We start from the raw sequence: 24,528 nt of genomic DNA, 5'->3' as shown, positions 1-24,528 counted from the left end.
TCTCTTCAGGAACACTCACTTCACTTGTAACCTCTTGTGTCACTGCCACTGGACTCCAAGTTGCATGAGAGCAGGCACCAAGCCTATTTGGTTTTCTCCTATCCCCAGCATCTAGCTCAGGACTGACACATAATAGATGCTTATTAAATATTTGTTGAATGAATATTGAGCCTAGAAACTTTCATCCCCAAACAGTATTTATGTAATAATTAGTAATGATTTTCTACATTGTTCAATGGCTTACCAAACACCTTTATAGGTGAGTGTCCCAAATTTGGGGGGAAAGATAGTGCAGGTAATATTATTTCCCCACTTTTCAGAAAATGAAACACCATCTATAAGGTTGACTTGTGTAGGGCAGTGGATCCAGCATTAGAATTCGAATGCATATGTGCATTAAAATTCTGACTGTAAACCTTGTCTCATACCAGCTGTTAACCAGATGCTCTGGCAGCCAAGTGAAATATGGGCAGCTAGTAGAAGAAAGCAATGGAAGGAACAGAGAGAAGCAAAAGCCAGCCCTCTGATGATTTTCCTTTTCTCCAGTGTCTACTTGCTACCTAAACAGGATTGCTCTGCCTGTCTTGGGAACTGAGACCCTCCAGTAGGGTATATAATATACCTCTCTAAATGACTCGAGGGTGGGCTAGAGAGTTAGCAAGGCCAGCAAAGCCTTGACTTCTGGGTAGGAGAGAGATGAGGGCTGGGCAACAGGGTTACCTGTGTCCACACTATTATGTGTGTGTATACCCACATCCAGACAAAATCCACACCAACGCACAAGCGATATCAACATACAGAATGAGCCATTGCACAATTACAGATGCAACACAGACCTTATGCACATACACACAAACACGTGTTTATGCACACTCACACACATTTAAACATGCACCCAGCACACAGATATCTAGCCACTAGGTGTACAGCCAGCAACTGAAGTGCACTTCAGTTATACACCAAGCTGCCATCCTGGACATGTGCATACCCAGGCCCTGATGAACATCTGGGTAAGTGCAATTATGCACGCACACACAACTGAACACGTACATAGGATCCATAATCCCTCTCAATTTACAGACACGTTTAGTACACAGGGAAATGTATTCTTGTAAGCTGCCATGCCTACACACACTCCAAAGATCCACAGTGAGATAAACTCTCACATGCGCACAGACAGATGTCTCTTCACATGCACTCGTACTGACACCCTTTGCAAACGCACGGGGAAACGCTCTTGCACAAAACCTTCAAACACACTGACAAGCTTTGCACGCAGAGAGATGCCTCGACACAGCCAAGTCGTCACCAGCACTGTAAGTTTTTTCCAAACCGCCACGGGCCGGCCCACGTGACCGGGAGGAGGGCGCTCCCGCCCATGACGGGATGGGAAAACTATGCCTGGGGCCGGCGCTTGGCCCGGCGGCAGCCGCTGCGCAAGGCGGGGACGCGGAGCATTAGGAGCACGGCCGGCCGAGAGCTTCCTCGCCGCGACGACCCTGGACGTGGCCGGCAGCAGCTAGGGTAAGTGCCCTGCACGGCGGTGCCGCCCGGGCAGAAAGTGCGCGCGGGGAGGGGGAAGATACGCGGTATCCGGGCGGCGGCTGGGGGCGGGGAAAGCGGAAGGGGTGAGTGCGGCGAGCGCCCCCTTATTGCGGGCTGGGCGGCGTTCCTTATGAATTATAACATGAATTAACATTTCTTGAGTGCAAATTGTGTGCCAGGCTCTATGCTCAGTGATTTACCCGTTAGGACGGTGATACTTGTAGCTCTCCCATTTATTGAGCTCCTACTTTGTGCCAAGCTTTGCCAGCAGTTTACTTGCGGGCTCTTTCGTTTTCGTGGCAACAGGTTGTCCCCCCATCTACAAACGAGGAACCGGTCTCAGAGGCATTAATGACATGCCCAAGGTTGCACAGCTAGCAACTGATGATAAAGGGACTAGAACCCTGGTAAGGGTAAGAGCAATACCCGAGCTAACAACAGTAGTTAACATTTACTGAGTGTATTATCTCATTTACTCTTCACATTTCTTTAATTAAATACATTATACAGTCAGGCAAACTGAGCTCAAAAGGTACTGAATGGCAGGCAGGCAGAGATTTGCACCCAGTTCTTTACAACTCTCTGCACTCTACCTCCTGCCCCAAACTGCTTGTCTCCAAGCCTTGTATGTATATGCTTTGTTCTTGTTTCTGCATCCCCGCTGCCACTGCCCCAGTTACAGCACCTTGTCTCTCAACTGAAGTACCGCAGTGGTCCCTACTGGTCTCCCAGCCCAGATCTCTCCCCTATCACTATGAGACTTTTTAAACAGCCTTGGTGTCATTCTCCTCTGCTCTTTGACCACAGACTTGCCTTGCTTGGAACCCTTCAAGGGTCCCTTCCTTAGACTGGCCACCTCTCAAAGATCCTGTGTTTCTGCCAGGTTTCTGCCAGCAGCAATAGTGATGACTGTCTTATACGTGTCAACCCAAGGCTGATGCTCAGTTAGTATTGTTAAAAATCTGTCGTCTCCGATGGGGCGCGGTGGCTCACGCCTGTAATCCTAGCACTCTGGGAAGCCCAGGAGGGCGGATTGCTCAAGATCAGGAGTTCGAGAGCAGCCTGAGCAAGAGTGAGATCCCATCTCTACTAAAAATACAAAGAAATTAATTGGCCAACTAAAAATACTAAAAAATCAGCTGGGCATGGTGGCACATGCCTGTAGTCCCAGCTACTCGGGAGGCTGAGGCAGCAGGATTGCTTGAGCCCAGGAGTTTGAGGTTGCTGTGAGCCAGGCTGACGCCACGACACTCTAGCCTGGGCAACAGGGTGAGACTCTGTCTTGGAAAAAAAAAACAACTGTCCTTTCGTATCCTTATTTCTGCCCTCCCATCTGTACCATTTTCTTCTAATTTATTGTTATCTAGAAATTATATCTATTACTCTTGCTTTCAACTGCCAACTCCTCAGACCCTCCACACTTTTCTGAACATGACTTCTGCCCTTCATTCTGACACATCAGGTTCACTGCAGAGTTTGTTTCTTCCCAAATATCTGACTTCTCCCTGTCTCCTAGCAGGGATACCACCTTTGCCCGTCTTCTAATCCTTAAAGCTTAGGATTTAAGGTTTTAAATGTTATAAAAGTAATTATGTTCATAAGAAATCCAGACAGTTCAAAAAGGAGAAAGTGAAAAGTAAAAGCCCACACACTCCTTCCCAATTCTGAAAGGTAGCCCTTTAAACAAAATTTTGTCTCCTTTAAGAAATTCTCCTCCATATATATGTATTAATATATATACTATATATATTTACGTGTCTGTCTTTTTTTTTAACTCAAAGAGAATCATCCTTTACATTCTATGTTGCAGCTTGCTTTTTTCATTTAACAGTGTATCCTGGCTATGTTTACAAATCTGCATATATTGACCTGCTTTGTTCTTATAATGTCATAGTGTGTCATTATACAAGTGAATTGAGTTTTTTTTTTCCTCCCCACAATCTAGGGTCATTTCTTTGAAGCTACTCTGTTTCTATCACATATTCGACAAGTTCCCCAAGAAGTCACTTTTTTCTCTACAGATCTTCCCTGTCTTGCTATTCCTTCTCTCGTCCTGACCCTGCTGTTGGGACATTCTCTCCTGCAGTCTGTCTCTGATGCTTCCTGCTCCTGAATGCTCATTGCAGGGGTAACACAGTCCCTCTACATACTCACAGCTTCCCCACTGCCTCTTCCAGGTCAAAGGCCTGCCCACCTTAACTTTGCCTCCATGAGACGAACTCCTGCATAAACCAGATTTCTGTTAATCAAGTTCTAGTCTGGATTTACTTGGGAAAGGAATTCAATGCCAAATATTTTTTCAAGCAAATAATCCCCCTCCGGATTTGTTCACTTCTATAAATGGCTTACTTCTATAACACACATATACATACACACACACACCACTGCCCTGTTAGCAACTCACCCTGTTAGCAGAGGGGCCATGGTAGAAGGACGTGAGTGCTGGGCCCTGAGTCGTCAAGCCTGGGTTCCACTCCAGTTTTGACCTGGGCAAAATGATTTTTCACTTTTCTGAGCTCTGTTTTCTCTTCTGCCAAGTGGAGAATGCAGTAGCATAGCAGCCTCTTAGAACTGTGAGGAGAATTAAAGGAAATATGAACAGCAAAGCCTTGTATTCTCCAGTATTCATGGAGAATCATTACTCTCCTCTTCTAGATTAGGGGTTGTAAACTCAGATGCTGACAGGGGTTGTACACGATATGCATGTGAACCGAATGCATGACCTTTGGGAGTGGTTAGAACTTGACACTGAAGAATGCAGACTCTGTGTCTTAGTCAGCGTGGTCCACCGTAACAATGCCACATGGAGCCCATTCTTCTAAGTGGAATACCACAAGAATGGAAAAACAAACCACATGTACTCACTATTAAGTTGATACTAGTCAATCAAAACTTATGTGCAGATATGGAAGTAACATTCATTGGGTGTTGGGCAGGTAGGGGGGAGGAAGGGATAGGTAAACTCACACCTAACGAGTGCGGTGCATGATGTCTGGGGAATGGGCACAGTTGTAGCTTTGACTCAGGCAGTGCAAAGGCAATTTATGCAACCAAAGCATTTGTACCCCCATAATCTCTAAAATAAAAAAAAAATTAGAAAACATAAAAATATTTTTAAAAATTAAAAAAAAAAAATATCACAGACTGAGGGGCTGAAACAACAGATATTTGTTTCTCACAGTCCTGGAGGCTGGAAGTCCATGATCAGGTGTTAGCAGGTTGCTTTCTTCTGAGGCCTCTCTCTTGGTTTGCAGATGGCCATCTTCTTGCTGTGTCTTCACATAGTTGTCCCTCTGTGTGTGTCTGTCTAATCTCTTCTTATAATGACACCAATCACATTGAATTCGGACCCACGCATATGACTCATTTTACTTTAATAACCTATAAGGACCTTAAAAGTCCTATTTCCAATCATTCTGAGATTCTAGGAGTTGGCACTTCAACATGACTTTTGAAGGCCAGGCGAGGTGGCTCACGCCTATAATCCTAGCACTCTTGGAGGCTGAGGCGGACTCAAGGTCAGGAGTTCAAAACCAGCCTGAGCAAGAGCGAGACCCCATCTCTACTAAAAATAGAAAGAAATTAATTGGCTAACTAAAAATATATAGTAAAATAAATTAGCCGGGCATGGTGGTGTGTGCCTGTAGTCCCAGCACTCGGGAGGCTGAGGCAGAAGGACCGCTTGAGCCCAGGAATTAGAGGTTGCTGTGAGCTAGGCTGATGCCACGGCACTCTAGCAAAGGCAACACAGTGAGACTGTCTCAAAAAAAAAAAACATGACTTTTGGAAAGATAAAATTCAGCCCATAATACCTTGTCTCAAGGGGCAAGCAGTTGGTGACCTGCCAGAATGCATGCTCAGCATTGCCAGATCTTTAAGGTTCTCAAGAAAAGCTGGAAAGTTTTATTTTAACATAAAATCTCCCAAGTTTTACATTGACAACAATTTCAAATAAAAAAAACAAAAACAATAATCACAATATAACCCATGGTCTGAATGAGGCCATTGATAAGCCAGTTGATCACCACTTGTCTAGACTGTCATTTCCTCAGTGGCAGGACTGTGTTCCGTAACTCTTTAATCCCTCTCAGCCAGTTCTTGCACACTGCAATAGTAACAAAAAGCTGATCATTGAATGACTAAATTCAAATTTTACAACCTTGTTTAAAGTTGGGCACATCTGTAGAAACCCTGTACCTTTGCATTCATGCTGTGAAATAAAATAGCATTAGCTATTATAACTGCCTTCGTTGCTGTTTATGCCAAAGCTAACAATTATACTCTTCATAGGCTCACCATTATACCACATGCCATTTACAAATGAGGAAACAGCAGACCAAATCTGTTTGTTTATCCACATGTGTGTAGCAACCTTCTCCTTTTATATTGTCTCTCTCCACAAACGATTATATCAGAATAACACTACTATTACTGAGTGCTTCCTCTGGGCTGCTGGCTGCATTATCTCACTCACTACTCACAATTACTCTAGAAGGGAGGTTCGGGCAATCAGATGACTCCAGGGAAACCTTCCTGAAGACCGCCAATAATTCAAAATTGGTATGATTCAAAACCCACCTGCTGAAGGATGGCAGGTATTTCTGTTACCTGTTAGGATAGTGCTATTATGTGGCTATAACGTAAATACAATTCACACTGCTTTATAAGGTTTGTGACAACTTTTAATTTGGGGATTTGGGGTTATTTCAGATTTTATACATAAAGTGAAAACAATCAATAAGTTTACATTGTGCTGTTTCAAATTCAAATGAGACCATAGAGTATTATTTTTCCCATTTAACAGACAAAGGAAACTGAGGCTTAGAGAGGTTAAATAACTTGCCCAAAGTCAAACAGCTAGAAAATGACTCTTAACCATCTTTTAACTACTAAACCAGCTCTGTGCTTCTCTAATGCTACACATCAGACAACATGTCTTTAGGGTTACCCTAAGTGCCCACCAGGGACTCACCGGAAGTGACTCCATGGAAGTTGCTCAGAAAAGTCAAAGAAAACTTAGCGTTTCCTCTCCCAGCCCTTCAAGGTTCAGAATTTGTTCCTCTCCCTCTGTTCTTAGATCTTCAAACATGGTGCCTTCTATATCGTTGGAGGGATCATCCAGCCCCCAAATTTTCTTCCCTTGCCACCTGCCTCTTCCTGGATTCTGTTACATCTAGATGCTTCCGGGAAGCTTGTTTTCTCCCCTGGTCACACAGGTGTGCCAGGCTGGGCCCTCAGTGTAGCCGGATAGTTAAATGTGCCCAGGTCGTTACAGGGCTCATAGTGTGCCCTACAGGAGCAGCAAGCACATCTTTTCACCTCAAAGTCCCCACTGTCTGGCCTCGAAGGCAGTGTAATAAGGGGCACTGTCTATTGGGTATTCATGTGCCAAAGCGTGGTACCAAGCACGCACACATGGTACCCCACTTGGCCCCTCTCACTTGATGAGCCAAACACTGTCCCATTGACCCACTGGTCTTTGTGCGATGGAGCATGGGCATCCCAGGTCCCTCGGGACGGAACAGCAGGCAGAAGCAAAGATCAAGTCTCCCTAGGACTCTCATCTGGTAGCAACTGACAGAGACACAGCTCACGCTAATTTAAATGAAAATGGGGGCCAGCTCTAGCACTCTGGGAGGCCGAGGCGGGGCAGATTGCTTGAGGTCAGGAGTTTGAAACCAGCCTGAGCAAGAGTGAGACCTGTCTCTACTATAAATAGAAAGAAATTAATTGGCCAACTAATATATATATATATAATTAGCCGAGCATGGTGGCACATGCCTGTAGTCCCAGCTACTCGGGAGGCTGAGGCAGGAGGATCACTTGAGCCCAGGAGTTTGAGGTTTCTGTGAGCTAGGCTGATGCCACGGCACTCACTCTAGCCTAGGCAACAAAGTGAGACTCTGTCTCAAAAAAAAAAAAAAGGAAGAAAGAAAATGAGGATTGACTAGAAGATATAGGGGCCTCTGCCTGAAAAGCCACAGGACTCCGGGTGGGAGGTCAGGACTGTTTTTATTAGTTCAGCTGCAGTTAGTGATAATTACAATTTTAAGCAGGTCTTACATTTTTTATCATGTTTTACTTTCAACATCCATTATCTTGTTTGATTTTCAGAAGAGTTAAGATATGATAAAATAATAGTAGAAAATGCTTTTATACCTCTGACCATATTCCAAGCCTTTTTCTAGAAACATTTGATCCTCATAATAACCCTCTACGGTCGGTACTATTATTACCATCCCTATTTTGGAGAGGAGGAGACTGAGGAACAGAGGATAAGTAACTTGTAAAAGGTCCTTCTACAGCTAGTTTGTGGGATTTGAACTCAAGCTGGAGCTAATATAATAGCCACTGTGTGGCTATTGAGCGCTTGAATGTGGCCAGTTTGAATTGAAATGTGCTGCAAGTGCTAAAATACATCAGTGGGCTTCAAAGACTTAGCGCTAATTAAAGAGCGTAAAATGTCTCATTAATAAAATTTACATTGATTGCATGATTTGGAAAATATTGGGCTAAATAACATTAAGATTAATTTCACCTTCTTTTTACTTTTTTTTTTTTTTTTTTGAGACAGAGTCTCACTTTGTTGCCCAGGGTAGCAGAGTGAGTGCCGTGGCATCAGCCTAGCTCACAGCAACCTCAAACTCCTGGGCTCAAGTGATCCTCCTGCCTCAGCCTCCCGAGTAGCTGGGACTACAGGCAAGCGCCACCATGCCTGGCTAAGTTTTTCTATATATTTTTATATAAATTAAGTTAATTGGCCAATTAAATAATTATTAAATTATAATAAATTAAATTAATTGGCCAATTAATTTCTTTCTGTTTTTAGTAGAGACGGGGGTCTCACTCTTGCTCAGGCTGATTTCAAACTCCTGACCTTGAGCGATCCCTGCCCGCCTCGGCCTCCCAGAGTGCTAGGATTACAGGCGTGAGCCACCAGGCCCAGCCTTCTTTTTACTTTTTTAATGGGGCAATGAGACCATTTAAATCATTTTCCTTCTGGACAGGGCTGCTCACACACACTCCCCCACCGCTCTGGTCTGCTGCGTGGAGACTGGCCCTCCAGAGACGCTGGATACAGGAATCCGACCAGCCTCGGCCTCCATCTCTCCCCCTCGCATCCTGCACAACAGCTGCATTCTTCTCTCTCAGTGCAGTTCCTTGGTGTCCACGTGGCAGAAAACAGCCAAGCGCAGGGCCAAAGCTGGATGGCTTTGTCCTCAGCCACCCCAGAACCTGACTCTTGTCCTCCTTGTGCAGGGCAGGCAGCTGGGGCTCAGATGTGGAGCAGCCCAGGGCCCAGAGGGGTGGGCCCCACTGCTCACCACATTATGCACCACGTTGGTTGGGTTGTAAAGCCGGGGAGTGTATATGTCAGAAGATATGATTCTTTAGCTCTAACACCCAGGCTGACTTCCTGTGTGCTTTCAGGAATGCTTGCTGAGACAAACCCCTGGCTTCTTAGACCTCTTTAGGTCAGATTTGTCCTTGGACCTCTTTTTCTAGGCTGAGCCAGAAATAGGGGGAGAGAATGAGAGAAAACAACAGATCAGCTATTTTCTGGAAAGTGGGTCCTATAACTGTTAATCCTTTTTATTTACACTCTGGGTGCTGGAGCGTTTCCAAGTGGGCCTCCATCTCAAGATCCCAGGAAAGGGGACATTTCGTGTGTGGTGTGTGAGGAGCCAGCCCCTCTCCCCTCCAGTCGACTTCTTTGGCTTTTCAGAGAAGCTGGAGAGGGCTGTTTCCAATTTACTTCCTAGAATTCGAGGAGGGTGTGGGGTGTTTTTCACTGTAGTATTCCCACTCCATCAAAGCGGATTTTCAGCAGGCTTCATCTGCAAGTAAGCACTGTCTCATTCCAACTGGCAGCCTTGTCCTTTTAACTCTGGACACAGGGAGAATTGCCCCACCAGGTTGGATTCAGGTGTCCCCCTCCACCCAGGACTAGGTCTCCTCCAAAACACTCCAGGAGTGGGACTTCAGGACTGCAGTTGGTGGCACTTACAATTTTAAATAAAGCTGTAACTTTCGTATCATGTTTTGCTTTCACACCCATTATCTATTTTTTTTTTTTTTTTTTTGGAGACAGAGTCTCACTTTGTTGCCCAGGCTAAAGTGAGTGCCGTGGTGTGAGCCTAGCTCACAGCAACCTCAAACTCCTGGGCTCAAGCAATCCTCCTGCCTCAGCCTCCCGAGTAGCTGGGACTACAGGCATGCGCCACCATGCTCGGCTAATTTTTTCTATATATATTAGTTGGCCAATTAATTTCTTTCTATTTTTAGTAGAGACGGGGTCTCGCTCTTGCTCAGGCTGGTTTCGAACTCCTGACCTCAAGCAATCCACCTGCCTCGGCGTCCCAGAGTGCTAGGATTACGGGCATGAGCCACCACACTCAGCCTGAGCAAGTTATCTCCATTTTACAGGTGAGAAAATAGAGGCCCAGATAAGGTGAAATGATTTTTCCACAGTCACATGGCCAATAAGTTACAAAACTAGGACTGAGACTCGGGTCTTCCGAATCCAAGACCAGTCATCTCACAGGGTTTTCCTCAGTAACCAAGTGTGAATTTGCCATCCTCATTTTTATCCAGATCCTTGTGATCCTGTTGATAGTTTATTAATTTTAAGAGTGACCACTTCTTCATTCAAGGCTGTTCAGCAACTGTGCTGAGCACTTACTGTGTTCATGGGCACCATGCTAGACTCCGGTGGTACCACAGGGAGCAACATGGAGGGCCCGGACCTTCCATTCAGGGGAGGAGACAGACAGTTAACTAGTCAAGAAACAAATACACCTAGCACTCTGGGAGGCCGAGGCAGGCGGATCGCTCGAGGTCAGGAGTTCGAAACCAGCCTGAGCAAGAGCGAGACCCCATCTCTACTATAAATAGAAAGAAATTAATTGGCCAACTAAAAATATATAGAAAAATTAGCCGGACATGGTGGCGCATGCCTGTAGTCCCAGCTACTTGGGAGGCTGAGGCAGAAGGATCATTTGAGCCCAGGAGTTTGAGGTTGCTGTAAACTAGGCTGATGCCAAGGCAGTCTAGCCTGTGCAGAGTGAGACTCTGTCTCAAAAAAAAAAAAAAAAAAATAAGTACATAATCACAAATGGGCCAAGTACTTTCAAAGAACAGGGTGATACAAGAGCATATGCAGGGGTTTGTGGGATGCTTTGGATCAAGTGATCAGGGCAGGTTCTCTGAGGAGGTGGTATTAAGACCTCACTCTTGAAGGACAAGGCTGGCTGCTACGGGAGGGCTTTTCGGAGGAAGCTAGGATTAGGGGGCATTTTAGGCTGAGTTCTCTGCAACCGTCAAACACTGAGCTACAATCTTTGAATGCATTATCTCATTTCTCACACAAACTCCCTCAGGTAAGTTTCCTACTAGCTCCGTTGGATAGTTGAAGAAACCAAGAGGCTGGGTTTCCCATGGCACTTAACCACTGAGTTAAACACCACCCCTACCTGTCAGCACGTCAAAACCTGATAACAAACAGGTCAAATTTATTTGAGCATAATTTATGTCTTCCAATCTGCAAGGGGAGATTGTTCAGCACCCAGGCTTAGAAGCCTTGCTCAAGGCCCAGAGAAGTGTTCCTGGAGTTTCTGCTGGCAGACACCTACTGGGAGAATCAGGGACAGGCCAATGTCCCCAGTTCTGGCCCTTCCACCCCACAGTCTGAGCAAAGGACCCTCAGGAATCAACCAGAAGACCATGTTCTATGGGCCAAGAGCAAAAGGGAGGGAGGAGGAAGGCTGTTTCCTGATAGTGGACTTAAGGCTGCAGCCCTTTAGCCCCTAGCGTTTTTCTAGAACATGTGTATTTATGAATGTTTAGCTACTTAACTGAGAGATGAGAAGCCCAGGGACTGGGTAGATTAAAACCAGACTTAAGAACTCGTCCAAGTTTAGCACCTCATGATTCCATTTCTGGGATTTAACCAACTAACATTTTTTTTCCCCTTCAGCAGGAAGACTGTAATGAAGCCTTTTCTGTTTAACTCACACCTTTCCACCCCCAGAAAGGACAATTTAGGGACTAAGATAGTTTTTTAAAAGCTGAGGAAGGACTGATACTTTTTTCCTGATCAATCGAACAACTCATGGTGGAGCATCTACTATAGTACGGTATTCTGCAAGGCCAGCCCCCACCCCAGGGGGCAGAGAGAGAAAGACATAGCCCCTCTACTCTAGGAGGTCACAAGGAAGGAGGGATCAGATCTAGTTTTAGTTAGCAAAAGTGAAAGAAGAAAGAGAAGTGATATGAATCAAGGGTGTCAGTTCCCTTCTGGATTTATGCCACTACCTTGTTTTCGCTGTGGATTTTCTTGAGGGCAGAGTCAGCATCTCAGACGTTCATTAATTAAGCCAGTAGTTCTTGAACACCCCCTGTGTGCAGGGAAGTTTGAAGCCAGGTGGCCCACTGAAGTCCCTGTTCTTATGGGGCTTACATTTTAATGGGAATAAAGTGAATACTGGCAAGTTGTTGTAAGGGCCAGGAAAGAAAGAAAGTGCTGGAATCAAAGGAGCACTGCCTGAGAGGGCAGGTCAGGGATGGCCTGGAGGAAGTGGCATTTAAGCCAGAACACAACAGACAAAGAGCCAGCAAACCCAAAGAGTGGAGCCCACTAGGTTACTGGCTAAGGGGCTGGCGCCTTGGGATGGAGTGGAGATTGGTCTGGGGGAGGCCAGAGGAGTGGAGGGAAGGGGTGGGGTAGCTGAGGTTGGAGTGGAGGTAGAGGCCAGGTCCTTAGGCCCCTATGGGCCATGGCAAGGGTTCCAAGCTTTTCTGTGCAGCCAGCAGGTACTGGAGGGTCTTGGGGAGTGACCCCCTGAACTTTCAGCTCAGGCCTCGGCAGGACCCCCATCAACACTCGGGGGCTTCCAGTGGGGAGTGGGGGCCCAAGAGGCTCCCCCCTGATCCCCTACCCTTCATCTTGGCTAAGCCAAATATGACCCTTTCAAAGGACAGGTCTCCCTCAAGCATCAATTTGCTCAAGTATCCTGAGAGAGAATAGCATCACTTTTACATTTTTGAAGTCATGTAGTACGTGCTTGTGTGTGTATAAAATTGTAAAGTAAACTACAGGATATCAAAGCAATTTCTCTATTGCTGTGTGCGGCTTTGGCATATGCTTCAAGGTCTCTTCTGTAATTTGGATTATTTGGGAGGAAAAATCGAAGAGATGCTGACATAATGGAAAGCATTTGGGTACCAGGGTCGGCCAAACCCAAGTTCAAATATAACTTCTGCCGCTAACTAGTTTCGTAAACATGAGCAAATTAGCTTCTCCGAATTTCGAGTCTTCTGTGAAATAGGAATAATTTAGCAGGGGAAGGAAGCAAGGTAGAGTGGAGTAAGCATAGTCTTCAGAGATGCTCAGACGTGGGTTTTTGGAGGCTGTCTCCATTGCTCCCTGATGGTGCGACTTTGGCTAAATCACTTCGCATCTTGGAGCATCTGGTTCTTCCTCTGGAAAAATGGAGACATAAGTATACTGCCTTCATGGGCTTCACTGTAAATTTCAAATAAAACAGTGCAGGCAAATAGCTTCACACAGTGCTTGGAATGGGGTAGGTGTGTGATAAAATCAGTTTGGCTCAGCCTGGCTTTCCCTATCTGTAACTGAAGAGGTTGGAGAAGACAGGTCCCTGGGAGCCCTCCCCAAGTTTGTGATCCTAAATTTATTTACTAGGCACTGGAAGAGTTAATCCATCTGGATTCCTTGGGGCCTTGGCTCTGCTCTAAGCACCCCAACCCAGATTTTCTCAGCACCATTGTAGAGTGGGTGAGGGTGGGGCGCAGGCTGGGAGCAGAGCTATTTGGAGTCTTGTTTTTCTTGGAGGTACCCTGGAGGCAAGGAGATTCTCCTCTCCCTCCCTCTAGGTTTGGAACCAGAATCTAGTTTCCCCACCATTATTTCCAAAACAGTTCCTGGCTCAAGCTGCCAGGACTCCTCTGGGGCTACAGGAGCCTCTAGATTCCAGCTTAGAAAATCCTTCCTCCTAAATTGTCCCAGGCCGCCCCCCCTCCTCCACCCAGAGGGTTGGGCCTGCCCAGACCCAGCTGTCGCTGCAGAGAGGAGTCCCCTCTTTGTCCAAAGAGGCTGACACAGGGCAGACGGGCCAGAGAGCAAGCCCTCCCCCTTCTCGTGTAGCTGGGCGTGGACACCATCTACTGCGTCATCGTCGTCAACTGCGACAGATGGTCCCCCTCTGTCTCCTCCCGCTCTCATCTGGCTGGGCCTTTCCTGCCTGTCTTCATCTAGCCATTTGCAGGATTCTGATCCTCCGCAAAGACTCGCTCCCACCCACTTCCTTCCTCCCTCTTTCCCTACTCCAAAATGTTTGTAGATTGCAACTTTCTAAACTATTTCAAACTTACTTTAAAAATTCAGTTTCTATTCTGGGGCCCCCAGATGTGCTGCAGCTGTCAGGTAACACTAGCCAGTTTCTTTCCAAGACTCATTAAGCAGGCAAGGGAGAGAGATGGCTAGTCGCAGGGCCTGCGGAGTGTCTAGGCCACAGTTTTACAAAAGCACCTGCCTTATCTGCCTACCACCTCTACTATTATTATATTTATGTGATCTAGGTTGAGCAAGTGTGACACCAGAAATATAATCAACCTACACCTTTATTTTTGCCTCCTTCTTCCCTCTTGTAATTTAGCCAGTGAGGGGAGCTCCCCCTTCTGCCTGGCTGAATCTCCAATCCAGGCGTCCACACTTCAATCTTCATTCAAAGGTGAGACTTCCTCCTGTTCCCCCAGCCAAGTGTGAAGCTGGCAGGGCCTCTGGTACCTTCCATCTACCTTGGGAGGGTGAGAAGGCAATGTAGTCAGACCCTTCCCCCCAGGCAGCTTGCCGGTCTCTCTCTTCTAACTTTTTCCTGCAGGCCTCAGACGTGGTCCATTCTCCCTCCCACTCCAATGACATGGGTCACATTTTAAAATTCTTGATCTGACAAGAGTGAGTGCCAAGAGCTGGAGGATGGGGTCTTAAACTGTTCTTTTGTAAATCCTGCATTCGGGCCTGACCTCAATTTGGCATGCAGTGTTTCCTTTGTCTTGGTGCCCAAGTCGGACTTTCAATTTTAACATCCTCTTACACTCATCCACTCAGCCTTCTTTTGCCATCTTTCCAGATGACTAGATACTCAAAGCTAATATGTACCTCTGTCCACGTCTGTTCCTCTATGTAGACCCAACATGCCTTCCTTACACCCTAGTAGCGGTTCTGTCTTGGGGCCCTGGCTCTGTGTTCCTGTCTGGGGGTTTCCAGGGTCTATATGTATGCTTGTGGGGGCCTGCCCAAGATCCTTTAAGAATGGATGCACACTGTGTGTGATGCAACCCTTGAATCTATGACCCCCACAGCTGGGAGGTTCTACAGAAGACTCAGAAGCCAAAGACTGAATGGAAACAGTGAAGCCAACAGTGCTTCACATCTGGAAAGAGTGGGCAGATTGGAGCTTGAAAGGCTTGGTATCAGAGCTGCAAGGAAACTTAGAGACCACCTAGTCCAGTGGTTCTCAAAGTGGGGTCCCCAGACCACTATCAGCAGCATCACTTGGAAACTTATTAGAAACGCAAATTGCCCTGCCCCACCCCAGAACTGACGAATCAGAAAATTGGAGAGTGGGGCCCAACAATCTATGTTTTATCAGGCCTTCAGGGTGAGTCTGATGCACATTCAAGTTTGGGAGCCACTTCTCTAGTCCAACCCCTTGTTGTTCAGGTAGGGAAATTGAGAAATAGAAAGGGAAAAGGGCTTGCCTAACTAAGGTCACAAATCAAGGTACCACTTCATAGCTCATCCCCATGGCAGGAAGTTATGCCTGGAGTCTTCTCCCTCCTGGTTTCATTCTCTGGGTAGAGGCTGTTGATTGCAAAGGGACAGAAGCAATTTGTTGAGAGATCTTGGATAAGTTGCCTATTTCTGCTCTAGGCCTCAGTTTCTGCATATGCACAGTCAGTGGCAGGAAGTGGATAAGCCCTGAGTGCCTATCGCACTGATCTCTGGTGGGATCGTGCTACTGCTGCTGTCAGCCTCAAGGGCGCACAATCTAGCCTGGGACAGGAAGGCACAGGCTCTGGATCTGGACGGCCTGGTTCAAACCCCAGCCCTGTCACCTGCTAATTGCATGACTTTGATTTCATTTCATGCCACATATTTGAATGAAACTATGGATCATTTCTCTCCATGCACATCTCCTTCCAGTCGTCAGTCTTTGGGCCATAAGTCCTGCATCCATCTCGGCCACTACAGAAGATGATGGTCTGATGATGGGTGCCTCACCCCCAAGGCCCCTCCAAAGTGTATGCTGGGCATATGACTCAGCTTGTCCAAATATGTCCTCACCATATGACAACACTCTGTCCAACTATTTGTGTGTGATGTAAGAAAGAGCAAGAGACAGAACACAGTTGAGTCTATCCCAGCTGCCTCCTCCTCCTCTTCCTCCTCCTCCTCCTCCTCCTCCTCCTCTGCATCCCCTCTGACCAACCACTAGCTCAGCTCGGTGGCCACACTCACCTGCCACAGCTCTCTTGCCTCCCACAGGTCACCACCATGATCCCCTGGGTGCTCTTGGCCTGTGCCCTCCCCTGTGCTGCTGACCCGCTGATTGGCGCCTTCGCTCGCAGGGACTTCCAGAAAGGCTCCCCTCAACTCATCTGCAGCCTGCCTGGCCCCCAGGGCCCACCTGGCCCCCCGGGAGCCCCAGGGCCCTCAGGAATGGTGGGACGAATGGGCTTTCCTGGCAAAGATGGTCAGGATGGCCAGGACGGGGACCGGGGGGACAGTGGAGAGGAAGGTAAGAAGCCCAGAGCCTACCCCTCCTGTTCCCACCTGGGGCTGACAGCATCTGAAATTCCTAAAACTGGTATTAATCCCTTTGATTATAAGTCGAATTACTATCTCCTTATAAACAAAGCAGTGTATTCGAAAAGGAACAGTGGTTATTGAATCTTGTGTTCCTGCCCCAGCTGTACCTTCGGTTTGCTAAGTGACTTTGGGCAAGTCTCCTAAAGCATTATTCAAAACGCTTTTGGTTGCAAGTCACAGAAACCCAATTTATAGCCCCAAAAGGAACTTATAGGCTCATAAAACTAACTATTATCTCCATGTTGCAGATGAGGAAACAGAGCAATCAAGTTGAGAACAGAATGTCATAGCTGCAAGAACTTAAACTTTGGAAACCAACCTGGATACTAATTTTGGCAAACTACTTAACCTCTCTCCAAACCTCAGTTTCCTCATCTCTAAATTAGGGATAATAATAGCAACCTCACAGGGTTGCGGTAAAAATGAAATAAAATAGCATGTCATACAATAGCATACAAAATAGCATGACATACAATAGCATGTCAAGCAGTGGGCTTAGAGTAGACATGGAATAAATGGTACCCCCTAAATCACTTACTGAGCTCACGTAACAGGCTAGTAGCAGGCTCCAAATCCAGGCCTTTTCCTACAAACAAACTTCTTTAAAATTACCTCCTTCCGGCCAGCCATGGTGGCTCACATCTATAATCCTAGCACTCTGGGAGGCCGAGGCGGGCTGATTGCTCAAAGTCAGGAGTTTGAAACCAGCCTGAGCAAGAGCAAGACCCCGTCTCTACTAAAAATAGAAAGAAATTAATTGGCCAACAAAAATATATATATATTAAAAAGATTAGCTGGGCATGGTGGTGCATGCCTGTAGTCCCAGCTACTCGGGAGGCTGAGGCAGGAGGATCACCTGAGCCCAGGAGTTTGAGGTTGCTGTGAGCTAGGCTGATGCCACTGCGCTCTAGCCCAGTCAACAGAGTGAGACTCTGTCTCAAAAAAAAAAAAAAAAAAAAAGTACCTCCTTCCCAGAAAAATAACTAGAAAGGTAACGATAATGGCTTTGACTTGAGGAGGTCTTACAGTGTGCTAGGCACTGGTGTCCTGGTATCCAGTTCCCTGATGACAGTGGTAGACTCAAGGCTGGGCATGTGCTCCAAGCAGGACGAGCTAGAGTTTCCCCTGAGATTTGCCTTATGGATCCTGAGGGAGAGAGTCTCTGTAGTTGACATTTTCCCCTTAATCAAGAGCTGTGACGATGTAGGCAGGGGGCTGCTTTGTCATCCCTTCTACCATGCACTGAGTCTCTGCTGAGAACTAAGCCACCACGCCAAGGAAGGCAGTCTTGAGAGGTGGAGAGTCCTGGCCTAGGTAACCCAGATAAAGCCAGGTCTCCCTGTCTCCCTGGGATCAGTTCAGGATAACGTCCAACACCCTCACCACACACACAGACCCACCTCCAAAGAAGTCGTGAAAAACAAAGTCAGCTTTTCCTGAAGTCTCTCAAACAAGTCATAAAGAAGTAAGCACTTCATAAAATGCATGGTAGAACTTCCTGGCAAGCTTTCTTATCTATTTATCTCCCCCCAAAAACTCCAAGCCAAAACGATTCCTCCTCCTCCTCTTCTCTCAGCCCCTTCTCCCACATTTTATTTTCATTTTTTCAAAGAGCAGCTTTGTGACCTTTCTTAGTATAATTTTTTCCTTTTTTTTTTTTTTGAGACAGAGTCTCACTCTATTCCCCAGGCTAGAGTGAGTGCCGTGGCATCAGCCTCGCTCACAGCCACCTCAAACTCCTGGGCTCAAGCAATCCTCCTGCCTCAGCCTCCCAAGTAGCTGGGACTACAGACATGCACCACCATGCCCGGCTAATTTTTTCTATATATTTTTAGTTGGCCAATTAATTTCTTTCTGATTTTAGTAGAGACGGAGTCTCACTCTTGCTCAAGCTGGTTTCGAACTCCTGACCTTGAGCAATCCTGCTGCGTTGGCCTTCCAGAGTGCTAGGATTACAGATGTGAGTGAGCCACCGCACCTGGCCCCTATTATTTTTATTTACACAAATAATATGCAAATACAATCTCATTGTAATATATTCAACCAATACCACTAAAGGAGAAGTCCTTAATTACTACCCCTTCTCACCCTCCCCTCACCCTTGGTTAGGTGTGTGTCCTTCCTGCCCTTTTTCTGTGTATTTACATATGTGTAAAATAATACCAGGCATTGCCAGGCACTTAACATAAGGAATCTGTTCCTGAAAATTAGATGTTCAGTGAGAAAATGTGATTTGGAAACCTATTTCCCAATTATGTAAACTAGGAAAAATTTAAATGCATTACAGTTTAACTCAAAACTCTAAAACACAGTGAAATGCCTCCATGTATACATATAAGAAATAAAGTACCTTGTTAGGATGTAAAATGCCTAACGCAACTCTTCCTTGATCACCCAGTTCATATGGTTGGTTGTAACAAACAGTTGTTTTGTGTCCAATGAACTCAAATCTTTATCCATATATGTTGTACTGAGTGGAGGGGTATAAATTAAGTGTTTTCTATATAATAAATGGTCAACAGCTGTATTGAGAGAAATGTACATTTTATGAAATATGAGTATTAAAAGCTAAAAGGCAATCTTACAGGAAAATATTAATGTTCTGTAAGATATGTCAACTAGTATTTAGTGGGTGTTCGCAATAGGCCAGGCCTCTCCTATACACTTAAGTGGTATAGAAATAATTAGCATTGTGGATTCCTTTTAACATAAAAGGTTCGGCCACATGTTCTTTCCTCTTAACAAGATATTTTAGAGGTTTCACATGGTGCACGTAAATGCGCCTCATTTTCTTAACTCCTGTGTAGAATTCCACAGTATGGATGGACCATAATTTTTAAATTAATGCCCTTTGGATGGGCATTTAGTTGTTCCTATTATTTTGCTTTTATAAGCAATGCTGCAATAAAACCCTAGTACATGTGGACAGGGCCCTCGTGCACCAGGCAGGGATTTTATCAGGATCAAGGGAATAAATGAAGAGGCTTCTTTCAGTTCCCTCTCAGCCCAATATCAGCATAGCCCCTAGAAGGATTGATCTGGCAGACAAGCCAGACTCTTCTTAGAAGGCAGGACAAGGAAAGGTGGGAATTTGTTTTGTTATTCTTTTTGTGCCATGATCCACAGTGGCTCTGGAAGGTAAGTATCCTCATTCCCATTTTCCAGATAAGGCTGGGAGAACAGCCCCAGTTACACCATCAGGACTTACACTCATTTCTGGGTGTCTCCCTCCAAAGCCTTCTTGGTCTTTCCATTACCCACCGGCTCCCGCTCCCAGGATGGAAAGCCAAGGCCCATAACCTCTGCCTAGGCCTGTGGCGGCCCCTCCATAACACCAGCTGCTCTGTCTTCCAGGTCCACCTGGCCGGACAGGTAACCGGGGAAAGCCAGGACCAAAGGGCAAAGCCGGGGCCATTGGGCGGGCTGGCCCCCGAGGCCCCAAGGGGGTCAGTGGTACCCCTGGGAAGCATGGCACGCCAGGCAAGAAGGGGCCCAAGGGCAAGAAGGGGGAGCCAGGCCTCCCGGGCCCCTGCAGCTGCGGCAGTGGCCGCGCCAAGTCGGCCTTCTCGGTGGCGGTGACCAAGAGCTACCCACGGGAGCGGCTGCCCATCAAGTTTGACAAGATCCTGATGAACGAGGGCGGCCACTACAACGCCTCCAGCGGCAAGTTCGTCTGCAGCGTGCCAGGGATCTACTACTTCACCTACGACATCACGCTGGCCAACAAGCACTTGGCCATCGGCCTGGTGCACAACGGCCAGTACCGCATCCGGACCTTCGATGCCAACACCGGCAACCACGACGTGGCCTCGGGCTCCACCATCCTGGCTTTAAAGCAGGGTGACGAGGTCTGGCTGCAGATCTTCTACTCGGAGCAGAATGGGCTCTTCTATGACCCTTACTGGACCGACAGCCTCTTCACGGGCTTCCTCATCTACGCCGACCAGGACAACCCCAATGAGGTGTAGACACGCCGAGGTTGGGCCTCCCAGCAGGGAATAGCATCTGGACTTGGGCATATGGTGCAAGACCCCTAAACTGTAAGGGGGCTGGGGGCTGAAGGAGCTTCTAGCCTCAGACTGACCTCCTCTGCCTCTTTTTATCTCCATCATTAAATCCAAGCTTTTTTAATTCGTCCATCCATCTCTTCATTCACTAATTATTTTTAGTATCTACTGTTTAGCAGGAACTGTGCTACCCTCTGGATGACACAGCAATGGACAAGACAGAATGTCCTCATGAGGCTTACATTCTAGCAGGAGGTACAATTTACAAATAAACAAAGAATGTAATTATTATGGCAGGAAGGAAATGAACATGGCACAATTGAGAGCAGTAGGAGTAACAGGAGAGAGTGCAAGTCTACAGATTTTAAGTGGACAGCTCAGTGAATTTATACTTACGTGCACACCTTGTAACCGTCACGTAGATCGAGAACAAACTATTTCCACCTGCCTCCCCCAAAGCCTCCCTTAAGACTTTTGCAACCAGGAAGAGGTTCCTTTTTAAGCTGAGCCAGGAAGTGGGAGACAGAGCCATGGGAAGGTCTGGGGGCAGGGGTCTCCTGGCCAAGGGAGCTGCAAGTTCAAAGGCCTTGACACAGGTAGGAGCTTGGCCAGAGGGAGAGGCCCAGGTAAGAAAGGAGGCACAAGGCTTGAGGCTGCGAGATAATGCAGAACCTCACAGGCCTCGGCAGAGTTCATTCCACTCAAGACAGCTTATCGGAATGCAAGAGGGAGCGAGGCTTTGATACAGGGATGAGCTCAAATCTGCTCGATGCATGAGTCCACTCAGTCACAGACTCGAGCACTTTATATTCGTTACAAATGTCTTGCAGGCCTGGTTCTCAGTGAGTGAGACACAGCATGATACTGAGAGCTGTTGCTCTAAGATGGCAGGAGTGGCCCCTTCACAAATAAAATGGTGGTTATTTAAAATAACTTTATTCTCCACCAGGCGCAGTGGCTCACGCCTATAATCCTAGCACTCTGGTAGGCCTAGGAGGGCGGATCGCTCAAGGTCAGAAGTTCGAAACCAGCCTGAGCAAGAGCGAGACCCCGTCTCTACTATAAATAGAAAGAAATTAATTGGCCAACTAATATATATAGAAAACATTAGCCGGGCATGGTGGTGCATGCCTGTAGTCCCAGCTACTCAGGAGGCTGAGGCAGGAGGATTGCTTGAGCCCAGGAGTTTGAGGTTGCTGTGAGCTAGGCTGATGCCATGGTACTCACTCTAGCCTGGGCAACAAAGCAAGACTCTGTCTCAAAAAATAATAATAATAACTTTATTCTCACTGGGCCACAAATGGTATGGGATTAAAGTGGGTCTGAAAAACTCAGGAAGGAGCCAGGCACCGGTGGCTCTCGCTTATAATCCCATAGACTTGGGAGGCCGAGGTGGGAGGATGGCTTGAGCCTAGGAGTTCCACACCAGCCTGGGCAACATAGCAAGACCCTACCTCTACAAAAATAAAATTTTAAAAATAAAAAGCCCAGGATGGGCTTAGTGGGCCAAGCAGATCAATGCATGGGTCAGGGTTCCCTGAGGCACCCTGTTGGAAGAAGCCAGCTTCTGAGCTTGAGGGGGACCTTTGTGAACAGTTCTTTCTTTTTTTCTTTTTCTTTTTTTCTTATCTTTTTTTAGGAGAGCCTTTAGCCACTTCCTCTTCTTTCCCCCAGGGACATAGGCATTTGAAGATAGTCGACTTAACCCTTTATGGCATGGGCAATTATCCAGCCCGAGCAAGCTGTGCAGGCCCCCCCAAAGCTCTGTGGTTGCCACTCTGGGCCTGGACTGAACACACGTCCCCTTGGCACCTACCGAGGGCTGCTTAGGGAAGGCAGTGGGATGATGGGGGAAGACGTGGCACTCTTGTGGAGGTGGAGCAGATGGAGGCAGAGATCTTCCAGGTCTCGGGGCTGGGGGCTTGTCTTCCTTGGATGGGGTGCAGGGTTGCTGGAGATGGGGTTCGTGGCAGGTGGGGCAGAAGCAGGTGTTGCAGCTGAGGGGTTCCTGGCAGCCAGCTGATGGCAAGGAGGAGTGCTACTTTATCCCCTGACACTTCTGAGGGTGGCCGCCTTCTTGGGGAGCCACTTGGAGGTTCCAGGTAAATGATGCAGGATGGCGGCCCAAATGAGGAACGGATTCCAAGGCAAGTGGCCTTCCCAGATGCACTGCAGCCCCAGCCCCTCTTCTGAGCGCTGGCTGATTGCAGCGGGCCTCGGCAACCAGGTCCCGCCTTTCGGTCTGCACGCAGAACCCGGTACATCTTTGTGCAATAAAATCATCCTTGATCCAATGGTCTTTTCTCATTCGGATGTACTTTGAACGGCAGGCGTCCCAGTCTGGAGGAAGCTGGGGAGTCTGCAGCTCACATGATTGTGGTGCACGGAACAGCCCACAGGTGTTTCCCAACAGGCCAGGCCCTGCCCCTCGTTGGCCCTCCCTGCTCACCCAACAAATGAGGGGGGTGCTCTGCATATATCTAGGGAGACCTTCTGGGCTGACTTCTAGGTGAGAACTATGACTAGGAGCAGAGGCGGGTGGGAGGCAATTGAAACACTCACCTCACACATAATTTAAGAAGATGCCAAAAAACTCAGTAATCAATACAAATAATATTTTAATATAATATATATAATATTTTAAATTAATGCAAAAAACTATGATACACAAAATATCAAATTTTAAGTTATGATTTGGCAGGGCTGGGATTAGGGAGAGGCAAGGGAGGGCGAGTCGTGCAAAGACAGGTTGCACCATGAGACACCAAGCCGGGCAGCCACGCCTAGTAGTCCACTGGAAACGCTTTTCTTCACTCCTGCCTGTCATCTTCACTTTCGCCACTGGAGGGAGCTCGTCTACTACACAAATCTCAGTCCTGCTGCAGGGAGGCTGGAAGGTCTCCCAACCCTGGTCTTTCTTCAGGCTGTTTTCTAGATCCCCTCCCACAAAGCGGGCTCTTGTCCGATCCATTGAAGGTTTCATTTCAATCCAGTAGACGTCTCCTAAGCGCTTGCCATGGCAAGGCCAGGGAATGCAGCCGGGTCCCCAAGCCAGGTGAGGAGTCAGGATCTATCTGCCACTTCAACCTGTGCAGAGGCTCAGATGCGGGATCTCCCCAGGGGACAGCTGCCACCGTGGGGCCTGCGAGTCTGGCCTTTGAACAAGCTCCTCGCCTCTGCCACTCCCTGGGCCGCGCTGATGGGAAAACTGGCACAGAAAAGACTCCAATTCTGCCCTTTAGTGGGGTGTGGGACATTGTGTGCTTCCTGGTGTCGCCTCCACGGCTGTCCTCAGGCCCATGTGGCATTGAAAATGAAGCTTTGAGGGTGAGTTTGAAGGTAACCTTGCAGGCCGGGCTTCTCAGCCACAGCGCCTGAGGGTGCTCCCAACAGCCTCTCTGCGAATTCCCAAAGAGAATGTTTTAGAAATGGCCCCAAGATGGCTCCAGGCAAATGGCATTTTTTTTTTCTTTCAGACATTCTTCATCTAATTCATAATTTTGCTTCACATTGGCCCTGATTTAAAAACAAGAGGGAAAATCTCAGCTTCATCCTGGTATTTATCTTTGCCGATGCCCTTGTAAACTTGTAAACCCGTGCATCCCCACCTGAAGTGGTTTTCAAGCCGATACTTCCTAGAGTGAGATGTCCATTGAATGCATGAGCTTAATGACCTGGAGACCAAGGGCCTCAGAGCTGAACGGCTAACTAGGACATTAATCCTGAACAACCTCAGGGCCACACCGTCACTTGGCAGAACCGTATGGGCAAATTGCTTTTGAAAAGCTGCCCATTCCCTAGTGTTGAGGCTGGTTCCAAGCAGCTTACAACCCGAATCTGTCCAGAGCAGGGTGTGGAGGGTCTGGAAGAGCCACCTGCCATAGGAGCAATGGCTGTTCAGCCTTGGGGAGAGAATCGTGGGAGTCTGGAAGGTGCCCACCCACCCCTGCAGGGTGGTCCTGGGATAGAAAGCATGACTGCTCTGAGGAGCTGTAGAGGGCAGAACTTAAACGACTGGTGGCCTTTATCATGCGGCCAGATGGGGGCCAGGCCGAGTGGCTCACACCTGTAATCCTGGCACTC

The 24,528-nt window shown here is 47.3% G+C and overlaps 1 protein-coding gene across 2 annotated transcripts; it reads left to right on the top strand.

Moving 5' to 3' along the window:
* Window positions 1-1,358: 1,358 nt before the first annotated feature.
* Window positions 1,359-20,575, top strand: C1QTNF2 (C1q and TNF related 2). 2 transcript variants are annotated; one of them, XM_012786341.3, is made up of 4 exons: window positions 1,359-1,524; window positions 14,223-14,297; window positions 16,115-16,367; window positions 19,793-20,575. In XM_012786341.3, the coding sequence occupies exons 3-4, from the start codon at window positions 16,124-16,126 to the stop codon at window positions 20,404-20,406; spliced, it is 858 nt and encodes a 285-aa protein (XP_012641795.1). In that variant the 5' UTR covers window positions 1,359-1,524; window positions 14,223-14,297; window positions 16,115-16,123; the 3' UTR covers window positions 20,407-20,575. The 2 variants fall into 2 exon arrangements, with proteins under 2 accessions (XP_012641795.1, XP_012641794.1); XM_012786340.3 differs by lacking the exon at window positions 14,223-14,297.
* The last annotated feature ends 3,953 nt before the right edge of the window (window positions 20,576-24,528 follow it).

This window comes from Microcebus murinus, chromosome 21, assembly GCF_040939455.1.
Source record: "Microcebus murinus isolate Inina chromosome 21, M.murinus_Inina_mat1.0, whole genome shotgun sequence".
Lineage (NCBI taxonomy): Eukaryota > Metazoa > Chordata > Mammalia > Primates > Cheirogaleidae > Microcebus > Microcebus murinus.
Note: the sequence above shows the minus strand (reverse complement) of the source record. Positions and strands in the feature narration are given on the sequence as shown.

Coding starts and splice junctions, on each gene's coding strand:
- C1QTNF2 (XM_012786340.3), top strand. CDS start 16,124: ATGATCCCCTGGGTGCTCTTGGCCTGTGCCCTCCCCTGTGCTGCTGAC. Junction 16,368..19,792: donor GGGGGACAGTGGAGAGGAAG/GTAAGAAGCCCA, acceptor TCTGTCTTCCAG/GTCCACCTGGCCGGACAGGT.